Source organism: Coenobita brevimanus, chromosome 52 (genome assembly GCF_032717465.1).
Source record: "Coenobita brevimanus isolate Jiangsu-jjx chromosome 52, ASM3271746v2, whole genome shotgun sequence".
Classification (NCBI taxonomy): Eukaryota; Metazoa; Arthropoda; class Malacostraca; order Decapoda; family Coenobitidae; genus Coenobita; species Coenobita brevimanus.
In genome coordinates this window covers 197501-211676 of record NC_137005.1, presented here as the reverse complement: position 1 = coordinate 211676, position 14176 = coordinate 197501, and the positions used below count along the sequence as shown (strand labels likewise).

Here is a 14176-nt window from a genome sequence, read left to right as displayed (position 1 = left end):
TGAGCTCTATAGTATGGAGGAGCTATTTATGCAGCGAGCATTTGACTTTGGCCGCCACACTGAAACACTCACACTCGTCGCCTCCACCATGGTAATGCAATTGAAACACTGTTCTTAGCTTGCTGTTTCTGTTTCGCTGTTGCTTACATAAACTGAGCAATGAGCCATGGCACTATATTGTCCGAATTCATCGGCTGATTTCAAAAGGTGTGGGTGTCAAGTGTAGTGCATAATCATCATCAGTGCCACCCTGGGCCCCTGGTGGCAGGCACACAAACTAAGCGGCGCTACCCATGAGAAAGCCTCTCCATACTATAGACCTCAGTGATTTTAATCCTTGTAGAGGGACACGTTTATCCAGTGGCACAGATAAACCATGCAGTTTCACCGCCAAGTTATACAAACATCCCTCATCTCCCTCCCCATCCCCTGAATGGTGGATAGTGAACTGCAGGAGAGGGGAAACTTCAGCCTGCAGTACACTGGGTTCATGTTTCAGGTCAGCCTGCAGCAGCAGCAGCAGCAGCAAGAACAATAACAAACAACAACAACCCCATCACACCAAGGATGTATTTCTTGCATCATTCTAGCCGCCACTAGACAATTTAATTAGGAAACTGCTTACAGTTTGGGGTTCATGGGCATTACATCTAACCCTCCAGTTCAAAAAGTCATTCTGACAGTGAATAAAACTGTGTGGTGACAGCAAGAACAAAATAAAAGATATTACATGACTGAAGGTGTTAAAAGGTCTTAGCAACTGAACAACAAGTGAAATCATGATTACTGGATGATACATAAGTGTACAGATGACTGGCTGTTAACTCTGTTAACTGAACACTCATGGCAAAGCCCACATATCATTTCTGTTTCCCACTTTGCTGACCAACATTCCAAGCTTGGTGAGATTTGCTATGTGTTTCTGTCCAAAGAATACTGTCTATTATATGATGCATCAGGGTAGAATGTGACAAACATATCCTAAATGAGATGTGAATGCACACCTTTATGACAGCAGCAACTGGAATGGCAGGTAACCAAGTAACTTTGAACAAGGGGACATTACATGGTGTGGAATAGGAAAGAGGAACAATAATTAAATGGTAGGTACAGGATGGACTTATCAACAGAGTAGACTTGAGGCAGTTCTGTCAGAGCCATCCCCTATCATGGGACTTGTAGGGGAAGCAAGGTGTCAAACAGACATAGCAGCTAATAATTAAACATATTTAAGGGATAAGTACAGAGGCATGTGGGATACAAACCAGTAAAGTGCGCTTTATGAGCTCATGACATGTGAGCAAGAGCATGGTTATCACAATTTCCCTTAGTGATTTCCCTTGCTCATTTCACCAATATAGCAAAAACATTAATGTAAAATTATAGGTGGAATCTCCAATATTTGGTTACTGGAGTTGATGCCAAAAAAACACAGTGTTACAACAGAAAATACAGTAATCTCTTGATTATTCGATGTAATAGGGCCAAAGGCATGTCCGGATAATGGCTCCGTCTGGATACCGTACATGGAAAACTGCAAGTATCAAACCCTGAGAGGTACAGTACCTGGTATGGTACTACACTACAGCAGAATGGTAATATATGTGACTTACAACTATTAGGCACTGTATTCTATGAAACTAAACCACACTGTCCATTAAACACTTTCAATATCAAAACCATAAGAGCGTTCATCCATTCAACTGAAAAATTTCTGTACCTGAAGCAGGCAATATCTCAGGTAACTTGCAACACTCACACAATGCCCCTTGGGGTATCCAGCCTCCACACGCGAGTAATAAAGGACACAGCAAAGAGTGTTATCGACATCCCGTCTAACTGCACACTCAGCTCCAAGGGGGGTGTAGTTGGCCTGGATTTGGCATTATTCTTGGATTTCTTGTGTGTTTTTGGACTAACAGATCCTTTGGTGGCAGGGGGGGTGTCGGTGGGGGTGATACTGGAATCCTCTGGTGCAGTCTCTGGTGGGGGGGTATCAGGAGCTGACTCACCATCCCCCTGCGGGATTAAAACATATTTAGCTAATGTTAACAATCATCATCATCATCATCATCATCATCATCAAAATCATGACCTTTCTTCCCCATCTAAGGATAGGGTAAGGGAGGATCAAGAAAACAAGGAGAGAAGCACACGAAAGGGAGAATCAACAGCATACCGAGTGAAATGTGCCAGACACTCATACATTACTGAAGCTCCAATAGTCTTTCACTTTGCCTCCAGGACTTAACCTTCTGCACAGATTTTTCTTTACAGGTGTGATTCACATTATATGCTAGATAGTTAATCCATTGGCAATGCAAAGCGAGGCAGGGTGGGAAGAGTACACCCTGTAATGATGGCCTGTGTGTGACACATCAATGGCTATGGGAGTACAATTTTCTTTAAGGCTTGGCGCTGGGAGTGGGGGGGGGGTGAAAAAGGGACGCTGAGGGATGAGGTGAGGTTATGGCGCCATATGACAGACACAGTAGGCTGACCAGTTTAGGCGTGGTGGTGATTTATTTCAAACATTCACGATGGAAAACAAAACGCAAAGTAGAAGAAGAAAGTAAGCATGTATGCCTCCCATATATCTGGCATCTCACACACACACACAAAAAATGAAGTCGCTCTGTGTTCGAGCAGACTTGGCATGCCGGCAGCTCATCCCAAGACTCATCGTGTCCCTGGGTGTGAGGTGGTGGGGCAACATATACTATAGTACACCTGCCGCCACCATCTTCCTCACTCCACCACAACTTTCACCTCACCACTGACCCACTCAGCCGCCGCCACCATCAACTTCCCACAGCGCATACTCTTCCCTTCCAGCTTACATAATCAAAAAGCCCTCTTGTGTCATAACTGGACGTAATAGATTTTTTTTTTTTTTTTTTGGGGGGGAGGGGAAGCGCCTGTCACCATTTTCATCACGTCCACCACCCATCCTACTCCTCACGGTGGTGCACGGCCAGCTCGCGAAAAAAAAGGATATGAGGTTGATTCACATGCGGGTCAGACTACTGGACGAAGGTAGTATCCCTCTGTCCCTGTTCACGCCCAATGCAACTGAGGACCTGGACATAACATCAGGTATTGTGGGTCAAATTCTGGGGGAAGACCGAGACTTAGCAGAAACAGATGGTCTGCCTCAATGCCCCTCGTGTAGTTGACACGCATTAATCTGAGTTTACTTTGCCATTTTCAGACCCCCCACTGAACCACCGTATTCATCCCACAACTAATTTTTTCTTCCGGCTTACAAAAACCTACTTTAAAATGAGGGACTTTAAGGTGTCGTCTGCTACCTAGCAGGTGAGCCCTATTTCGGTCCAGACCTTGAAAAGTAACAACTATTGTGACTATTCTATATGTCTGGATAAACTTGCAAGAGTTAGCAACACTATAGACCATTAAAGTCACTAAAATACTCGTTGATAAAAAATATCATGCCCATGAATGAATACCTTTGACTGGCTGTTATGCATATGCGTACATTGGGCTTCCATCTGGCAATCCCTTAAACATTAGTGGGTATACCTGTGGAAGATTTTGACGGGTTGATAGGTGTAAGAACTGAGTCTTAGATGCATTAAAAACAAGATTATTTTTATCCCAGTCAGAGATACGAGCCAAGTCAGACATTAAGTGTGCCATAGCCTCATCCCTTGTTTGTTGAAGTAACTGCCGAGATGGGCGTTGTGGGAACCGAATTGAAAGGTGAAGGATGGAGTCATCAGCGTATGAGTGGATAGGGTTAGATGTACAGCTTAGAAGGTCATTGATGAATAAAAAGAAGAGAGTTGGTGATAGGACAGAGCCCTGAGGAACACCACTGTTGATAGATCTAAGAGAAGAACGATGGCCGTCTACAACAGCGGCTACAGAACGACCAGAAAGGAAGCTAGCGATGAAGGCACAGATAGAAGGATAGAAACAGTAAGAGGGCAGTTTGAAAATTAAAGACTTATGCCTGACTCGATCGAAAGCCTTTGAGATGTCAAGTGCAATGGCAAAGCTTTCGCCAAAGTCCCGAAAGGAGGATGACCAGGAGTCTGAAAGGTAGGTGAGAAGATCGCCAGTGGAGTGTCCCTGACGGAACCCGTACTGACGATCAGAAAGAAGGTTGTGAGAGGAAAGATGCCTTAAAATTTTTCTATTGAGAATTGATTCGAAAACTTTTGAAATACAGGACATTATAGCAATTGGACGATAGTTGGAGGGTTGGGAGTGGTCACCCTTCTTTGGGACTGGCTGAATGAGAGCAAACTTCCAGCAAGAAGGAAAGGTACAAGTTGATAGACAAAGGCGAAAGAGTTTGCTTAGGCAGGGTGTAAGCACAGAAGCACAGTTCTTGAGAACAACAGGAGGGACTCCATCAGGCCCATATGCCTTGTTAGTATTGAGGCCAGTGATGGCAGAAAATACATCAGCTGAAGAAATATTAATGTCAGCCATGAGGATGTCAGAGGTGGGAAGTGATGGAGGAACAGCACCGGAATTATCTAAGGTGGAATTGCAGGAGAAAGTCTGTGCGAAGAGATCTGCTTTATCAGTAGAACAAATAGCTACAGAACCATCAGAGTAGAAAAGAGGAGGGAGAGATGATGAGGTAAAGTTTTAAAAGGTTTTTGGCAAGGTGCCAGAAGGAGCGGGAAGAATTCGAGTTGGAGAGTTGAGAGCATTTAGTACGGATGAAATTATTTTTAGCAGAGCGAAGAACAGACTTAGCACGACTCCGGGCAGAAACATAAAGATGATGTGATTCAGGGGTGGGTTGGCTCCGGTACCTTTCGTAGGCCCTCTCCTTGTCGCGGACAGCATTAGAATAAGCGCGATTAAACCAAGGCTTTCTTGCGTTAGTCAAAGGATATGAGAAAGGAATGTATGCTTCCATGCCCGAGAGAATAACCTCCGTAATGCACAAGGCACACTCAGATGGCTCCCGGCCATGGAAGCAATAATCAATTCAGGGAAAATCAAAGAAGTACTGCCTGAGGGCCTCCCAATCCGCAGCTCCAAAGTGCCACAGACGACGTTTCTCTGGAGGGTCCACAGGCTGTACCAGAGTGATAGGACAGGTTAAGGTGACAAGGTTGTGATCGGAGGAGCCCAAAGGAGAGAAAAGATTAACAGTGTAAGCAGAAAGATTAGTTGTATGGAAGAGGTCAAGTATGTTGGAGCTCTCTCCAAGGCGGTCTGAGATACGGGTAGGGTGCTGTACAAGCTGCTCTACGTCATTAAGGATAGAAAAGATGTAGGCTTGTTCACCAGGTGGATCACTGAAAGGAGAGGAGAGCCAAAGGTGGTGATGAACATTGAAATCTCCTAGAATGGAGAAAAATGAAAAATGTCATCGTCATGAAGAGATTAACCTTATCATTATCGGGACAATTGCATTATATTACTGTAATTAAAGCCAGACTACTTTTTTTCAGCTGATAACGAGTCCAGGATACACTGCTAACACATCGCAAATCCAACATCTGACAAATGGAGGCCTACTCATTTTCTTGAAGCGATCAACAATTAACCTATGCTGCTTCAATAACATGACCAATTTCTCCATCCAATGCAACTGTGATGGTGCTTGCAGTGACACAGCAGACTGCAGTTATGATAGGGGCCGGGAGCAGAGAAGGCAGGGGGAAGAGTGCGCGTCATGGTGAAAGTAACTGGTGAGCACACGTCATGGTGGTGGTGACCAACCCATCACCACCCCCTGCCTAATATTCCCTTCACTACCTGTATCTATCTATCTATCTATCTATCTATCTATCTATTAGCAAACTAACCAGTCCACCTATCCCTCTGTCAACCAAACCAACTTTCCTACCTAAATCTATCTAAACAACCAAGCAACCGGAATCTATATCTACCAATCATACCTACCTACCTTCCTACTGACCTAAAAACCAAGCAACACACCTGAGTCATATCTACCTATACACGTGTCACACAGCCAACCAACCTGCCTACTTATCAACCTACCCATCCATCTACTTACCTACCTACCAACCTACATACCTACCAGTAAACCAGCCAGCTTACCCATCTTTCACCCAACTTGCTAGCTGCACCCCAACCAACCTACCTATCTGCCTACTTACCAATCAACCAGCATACTAACCTACCTACCTACTCACCTACCAGCTAAACACCATACAACCATTACTAATCTATTCACTTTCATACCTAATCCAATCTCTGCCTATGCGAACGCAGATTCAACCAACCAACCCTCCTACCAACTCCCATCTAATTACATATCTATCACTCAACATACCCACCTGCCCAACCAACATACGTACTTGACTAACCAACATACCTACCTGCCTAACCACCATTCCCACCTGCCTAACCAACATACCTACCTGCCTAACCACCATTCCTACCTGCCTATCAAACATACCAACCTCCCCAGTCACCATTCTTACCTGCCTATCCAACATACCTACTTCTCCAGTCACCATTCCTACCTGCCTATAAGCTGAATGCTGTGAAGAGTGTGTATGATGATAAAGGCTGCAGTGCGTGTGGATGGTGAACTGAGTGATTTTTTCTCTTTGAAGGTTGGGTTGAAACAGGGATGTGTCATGTCTCCATGGCTGTTCAATCTGTACATGGATGGGGTTATAAAAGAGATACAAGGTAGGGCTGTGGATGTTGGAGTGGCCCTAAAGAGGGAGGGCAGTGTTTGGAAACTCCCTGTACGGTTGTTTGCAGATAATACTGTGTTGTTAAGTGAAGACGAAGGGGAGCTGCAAGGCTTGGTGGATAAGTTTGGGAGTGTAAGAAACGGAATCTACAGGTGAAGGTAGGGAAGAGTAAAGTGATGGTCTTCGAAAGAAGTGAAGTCAGTAAATGTACAGTGAGGCTGGATGATGAGGAAATGGAAAATGTGAGTACGTTTAAGTACTTGGGTAGTGTGATGAGTAAGGATGGAAGTTCAGAAGGTGAAGTGCTTGAAAGGGTACAACAAGGAAGAAAGGTTGCTTGTTCCTTGAAAGCAGTGATAAGAAACAGGGAAGTGAGCATGGAAGTGAAAAAGTTACTACATGACAGTACTGTGATACCAACTCTAACGTATGGAAGTGAAGCTTGGACCTTGTTGGAGGGACACAAGTAAAGAGTGAGAGCAGTGGAAATGAGTTACAGTATTTGATAGGAGCAAGTGGAGTTACACGGAGAGACAGACTGACAAATCAGGATGTGGAGGGGCGTTGTGGTGTGGACGTGATAGAATGCGTTAGGAGAAACACATGGAGGTGGTTTGGCCATGTGGAGAGGATGGAAAGTGAGAGACTGACGAGGAAAATGTATATGAGAGAGGTGGAGGGGGAGAGAGGGAGAGGGAGGCCAAGGATGAGAGGGAGGGATGGAGTGGAGAGGTATATGAGAGAGAGGTGTGTGAACTGGGAGCAAAGGTAGTGAAATGGCGGGGGACAGGGCGACGTGGAGGCGATTTGTTTGTGGCCATCCCGTATGGGATTAAGGCGTCTGGCAACAGACAGACAGAGAGATGCTTGTCACTTACGCAAGCAAGGTATTAACAGCATGCAAAGAAATATTATATGCACAATAAAATTTCTCTGACGATGTATTTGGGAGCTTCCTAAGCCCACAATAATACGACTCTGGTGAAAACTGTTACCCCCTCAATAAAGTTACCTGGGAAATGATTACGTAATCCCTTCATTCCGTTAAGGTTATTTTCAAAGGTTTTTATTCAGATGACGTGACTAGCTCGTATTCTCGTCCATTAAGAATGCTCCCTAACGCCTTTTCCTCGCCCATTTTCTTTATTACACCTTCCTGTCCTCTTTTATGTTACTTAAATCTTTCTAATATTACCATAATCTACATAAATAACATACAGAGCAACGTTAGCCAGTCGTATCCAAAAATAAGCTAAATCAGTAAGATGTATTAGTACACTGGACGAGAATGCCGCCCCTTGTGCTAAAGAGTCTGATACCGCTTTCATTAACCCCTTCACTCTCGGTGGATTCAGTGGGTCACATTTCGGCATCGTAGTTTAATTCCTTAGACCCGGCGACGTATTTATATGATTATTCTTGGAAATCCAAAACCATTGTATTCAACGAAAAAAAAGGCCTCCCGTAGTGCAGGGAGGTATAGAAGGCTACATCTAACTCCTCCAAACAGAAAGGTCCCTCTCAGGCTAATTGAACTACCTGATGCTAGAAAAAAAAAATCGTAATGGCAGAGTTATGTGGTAACTCCAATTCTTTGGGTTGTATTATTAAAGACAGCACGAAGGTGACAGCAATCCGCAAATTTCCCAAGTCATTTATGGATCAACTGTAACTGTCAGAACTGATTAACCTGCAGAGTATTATCAGCAACCACAGAGAAATGTCAGGCATATTCGCTGTTCTATAGTTTCATCGTAAGTTTTAGAAATAAACGTCAATACAGTACCTGAGGGTCTTCCTTTAAACATTCACGTCATGCTTTAATAATGCGGCTGTTAAAGCTTCCGCCTCTGCTCTACACGGCGCAGTGCCTTCCACCCTACCACTAATACAACTCTACCATCCAACTGTAACCACACACTTTTATCTCGCAACGCCAACAGGAAACACGGGTGGTGGTGGTGGTGGTGGTGGTGGTGGAAGTGGGGGGTGAGGGTAAGTGTGGGGAGGGGAGCAATCATGACACATCTATCTCGGGAAAAGTAGGTCATTTTATTTTTATTTCTCGGTAACATTTGCTGCTGCTGCTGCTGCTGGGAGAGCCATGCAGTCTCCACCTACTCAAGGAATTAAGGTCATTCCGAATTTCCTTCTTAGAAACACTGGTGGCGGGGGAAGGGGTGAGGCACGATCCACCTAAGAAAACAGGTAGGTAAATATTCTTGTATTATCTTAACTGCTTAATACATTTCCTATCAACCCCCTGAGTTCAATGACATTCTATGAATACCGCTGCATATTAACCCACTCAGTTCGATCTCATGTTTCTTTTCTATCAATGCTGTTATCACCTGACTATTTTATTTAGTTAAGTACAGATTTACAGAATTTCATGGGTTAAATAAAGCCTTTGATAACCCCTTCATTACTAGAATTCTTATTAATGCTGAAAGAAATCCTGTGGTGGCAGCTTGACTAGAATGGTAAGTACGTTGCCGGAGTGAAGGAGCTATGGCTACGATGGTTCATTCTTCATTTACAAGGTCTCCCCACGACTGCAAATAATGTGTCATCGTTATGAAAGGGTTAATGGAAGCTTATTTTCATCCTGCACTACGGGATGTGCCCCTAGAGCTATTGCCAAGAACAAAACTCAAAAGACGTTACCGCACTAAAACCGTTGTCATAACTGTTCAAATAACTGAAATTTGATGTGATCTGGCATCAGTATTTAGGACTACGATAACGACTTAAATTCTGATTTCATTCAGCTTCAGGGAGACTGTTTTTTGTGAAGACCTGTGTCTAATCACATCATTGCTAAAGTTGCTCCTGAGCTTCGTAAGACAGTCTGGAGGTAACAAGAAGATAAAAGAGGGGGGGAAAATGTGAATTACAACATTATACTGAAAATGAGTTCATTGTAAAGGTACATAAACTAATCTCAAACTATTGGCAGGAAAACGCAGGAAAAAAAAAAAGTTACTGTAAGGTGTATAATCTCTCATCTAACAAAAGTCCTTCCCCACGGTACCAACACACTACAGCATTTCCTAACACCAGCAGCTTCATTCACGATGGGCGGGGGGGATTTCAGTACACTCTGGAGGCCTGTTCCGAGGAAAAAGGCCAACTCCTTCAGGGCGAGGACGATTTCATTTCACTTTCCTCTGACTAACGCCTGACCAATATAAAGAGTTTACTAAGGACCTCTGGGCTGACATTTTATATTTACTTCTGACCAACTCTACATAATGCTGCTCAGTTTTAACCTTTTTCAGTTCGATGACATTATTCTTTCTACTGCCAGACAACTTTACTCAGGTAGGGAATGAGTTTTCAAACTAAAGGGATCAGATATTGCCTTCATTGATCTCTTCCATACAACAGGTCTTTCCCAAGTTCAATAAAATCGTCATGAAGTATCAGGAATAAACTGAAAGAGTATCATTGCATTCACAGGGATTAAGATGTCTCTTCGACTACGAGAGTGAGAATGCACAACGCAGTTGATTAATGAAATCAACCACTACATGATAATACAGACTAAATTATTTTAAATGGTCACTTTAAAATCTTACCATAATACATAGTATGGGACTCTCCACACTTAGACCAAAATGGTACATAAATGGACGCAAATTCAATTATTATATATACAGGGGTAAAAGCTGGAATCAAAATATTTTGTTTCTCTGGGCAACATTCTGGCTATTGTGTTTGTCACTGTCATCTGCATCAAAAATGGCACAAAGAACATGCAAAACCAGTGCATGACCCAATGAACTCGGGTGTTCTTATTCCAGCTTTTATCTCGACTGTCATGGTACGGTAACTTGCATCAGAAAACAGGTCGTGTTACTGCTTGATATTTTCTGATGCTGTTTGTGCATTTGCAGTACCAACACAAGTTTGCCTCACTAACAAAAAGGATGAAAATACAATATGTAAAATAAATATCTGAGGAAGAATGTTACTTAATGGTCGTATGTTTCAACAAAAATTGTCGCATTCCACTCTCCTCACAAGCAAATTGCACAACGTGTTCGTATGCTTAGTCACAACTGTAGCATGGGGTTCACTGGCAGGCATATATACATGAAGAGTGGTTGCACAATACAGCATTAGGTTAACTGCAAATGAGAACGATTGTGGAGAACTTTCTAAAGGCTCACATTTTCCCATTAATTTTCGCCTTCGAACCTCGCACAAAAGGGGCATCCCACACATGTGGATTCCACCATCTCTTTAAGCATATTTGTATCCGTAAGTGCCACTCAAGACCTCTCCATTTTTGTTTAAGCAAATGACCATAAGCCTGAGCCTGCTTTGTCACGCAAAATACAGCAGTGAATCTAGTGCCCACCACCAGTGAAAGGAGCCGCTAACAAGAATAATACCGGGGTTCACGAGCGCGTTCCGGGTTAATCCAACCTGACCCCAGCACGCCAGTCCGGAATTCGCCACGCCCTGTTAACAACATTGATGGCACCACAAAAACTACTGTAAAACACAACACAACGCCACGACACCTGCACCATGCCCTATCAAAGAGAATCCGGACTGTGGAAACGAAATCACAAACACTGCAATGAAGTGTGAGACAAACCATGCCTGTCATCATCATCCTCACTCACTATATGAATCATCAATCACCATCACCCATCAATCATCATCATCATCATCATCATCATCATCATCATCATCATGACCTAACCACATCAAAACATCTATTAACTCATTCACTATGATAGACATTTTTCACTATAACAGGTAACCATTAAACGATTTTTGTTTAGTTAAGGAGGATATCTTACACTGAATGAATTAATTATCCTCCCTTTCAGTCTCTGCTAAACTCATCTGGAAGTAACCAAGACAACAATAAAATATGAGATCCCAGGTTAACAACTCTCTAAACACAAACGACTACATCACACCAACACACCCTAACCCACTTGCCACGTCCTCAGTACACATTACCACAGTACCCACCTCGTACTTATCAGACAAACCATCACTGACCGCAAATATCAGGGGCGTGCCCAGGAATGTAGGAGGGGGATCAAAAGGAAAACATCGGCCTAGAATATAATGGGGGAGGGAACAAAGGGGAAAAAAAATATTGTCACACATACCAAGAAAATTATTCATGGACGGTGCTGTTAGTTATGACACGTCCAACAAAAAATGACAGGGAGGAAGGAAGAGTTTTTCATATTATACATATATATACGTATATATACATTCATATACGAATATATATATATAAAGGCCTAAGTCGACACTGCGCATGTTTCTAAGTCACATATTTTCATCATGTATCCAAGCTGCTGATTAATTTTCTGCACGTAGTACTAGGCCGTGATGGAATTAGTGCTTAAAAAAAATAATACAATTTCTCTCTCAAGTCTAAACATACATTCAACATGGAAATATTACAAGTCCTATCAGACCAGGCCGAGGTTAGTGCTAAAATAAATAATAAATATATAAATAAACAACACGATTTCTCCTTTGCACTATCACTCTGAGCTGCTCAAGAGTGAGAGAATCATAGACACTTTTTTTTTTTTTTGTCATGCTGACAGTTCCCGGTGTGGTGTCCTTCATTTGCAGCTTCCATGTCATATTTTCAGACTTTTCCAATAATCACAACACTACTGTAACGGAGATGCCGGTGGGTTTCCGAATTCCAGCTGGCACAGGAAATTTCATAGTATATCTTCATTAGCTATGGATTCTGCGTGTTACAGATTTATGTCGGTACTCCCTTGTATGCTATAAACGTATTTTAAGCAGTGAAGTAATGTACCTAATTAATATACAGACTGATATTAAAGTGTCAGTGGGCAGTACGCAGAACTTGAGGAAGAAGTGTTGCTGCTATCGATAAATTACCTAACATAAAGGAGTCCTACGGCAGTGAAAGGACACCAATAACATCTATTCAGCCACAGTTTGTGCTGCACGCCGACAGATGGATTAATTCACCTACGATGTGACAACTTCTAGGCGACGTGTTCACCCCTTCAAGTACGATATCTGTTTTATTTTTTTTTTTAAATTCGTGTTACCTCCGGGTGAGTTAAATTCAAGTAAGAAAAAGGCCTCTTGTATTGGACGATATCTAACTTCTCCTCCAGTTCGAAACTTTTCTCTTACACTAACTACCAGCCTTATGCTAACAGGAACAATATATCAAAAGACGTCGCGGCATTGAGGTGACCAATTCCCTTCCATCAAACCATGTTGTACCGTCCTGCACTGACCTTACCTCCTGTAATCGAGGTCACGTGATACCGCTCTGGCCTCGGCATGTGTCGCACGGTGTTGAAGTCACTCGTACAAACTGCACGTAGCGATCTAAAGGTATCTCACAGAACTTTTGAGGGAAATGTATACACCACGACACAGTACGGTATGGAATATCAAAATAATTACACGGTACGGCATATCCAGGAAACTCTACGGTATGACGTAGAGACTTCACACCACGGCTTATAGATGAGAATTCGATGTCCTTTCCATTCCTAGCAAACGCTACCTCTCTCTCTCTCTCTCTCTCTCTCACACACACACACACACACACACACACACACACACACACACACACACACACACACACACACACACACACACACACACACACCGCTGGATCTATTTTACAGACCAATGCAGCTACCATAAATTCAAATACCGAAGCTACAGCAAACCATTATCTTGTTACGTTTCTTGAAAAGGTCTTTTATACATTATATTTTATTCCTTCTATCACCTGGTGATTGATTCAGGTAATGAGGAACTTGGAGCTGGAGGAGTCAGGTAAGCCTTCATTAGCCCCGTCACCACTGGGGGGTTCTCCTTAACTGGGGATAATGTCATCGCACAGGAAGGGTTCATTTGACATTAACGAGGGTGAAGTCTGTCCACGCTCAGATAAACTAAGTGTTGAGGCAGCAAGCACACAACACAGAGACGTCCTGATAACACCCCTTCCATGGCTGATATTACTGCTCTGTTCCCGCTGCGGCCAAAACGTTTTATTTAGATGAGAGGAAATCACAGGAGTCTGGGAGTGTTAATCCTCTCACTATAAACCCTGGCATGGTAGGAACCAGTACAGCATTTTACTCCAAGTACCGCCACACGAATTATTAAGCAGAGTCATAACAAGCACAGTGTTAAAAATACGTTATCCTAATACTAGTCTTTCCCTGACAAAATATGGAAAAGGAACATAACCCTTTCACTTAACAATGTCTTTCCTTGTGTGGTGTCAGCAAGCATACACGTCCTGGCAGTGAAGGGAGTCCAAAGGTACGAAGATAATGGTCAGTTAATTTACCCGGCACCAGCAACCAGTCACAATCTAGGAAAGTTTTTCAAGGTTACTGAGAGAAGACGAGAGAGAGAAGTTGGAGAGAGGAGGAGGGTAAGTGAAGGAGAGGAGAGGAGATGGGGAGAAGTGAAGAAGTGAGCAGACATTACGTAAGGAAAAGGTGTAATAAAGT

At 43.1% G+C, this 14176-nt stretch overlaps 1 protein-coding gene across 1 annotated transcript in view; it reads right to left on the bottom strand.

Moving 5' to 3' along the window:
• rt (Protein O-mannosyltransferase rt) overlaps positions 1-14176 on the bottom strand; it is a 73756-nt gene that overhangs the window by 19911 nt on the left and 39669 nt on the right. The window contains exon 2 of the mRNA XM_080272866.1: positions 1760-2019. Within this exon, the coding sequence (XP_080128992.1) occupies positions 1760-2019 (260 nt within the window). The remainder of the gene's footprint in view (positions 1-1759; positions 2020-14176) is intronic.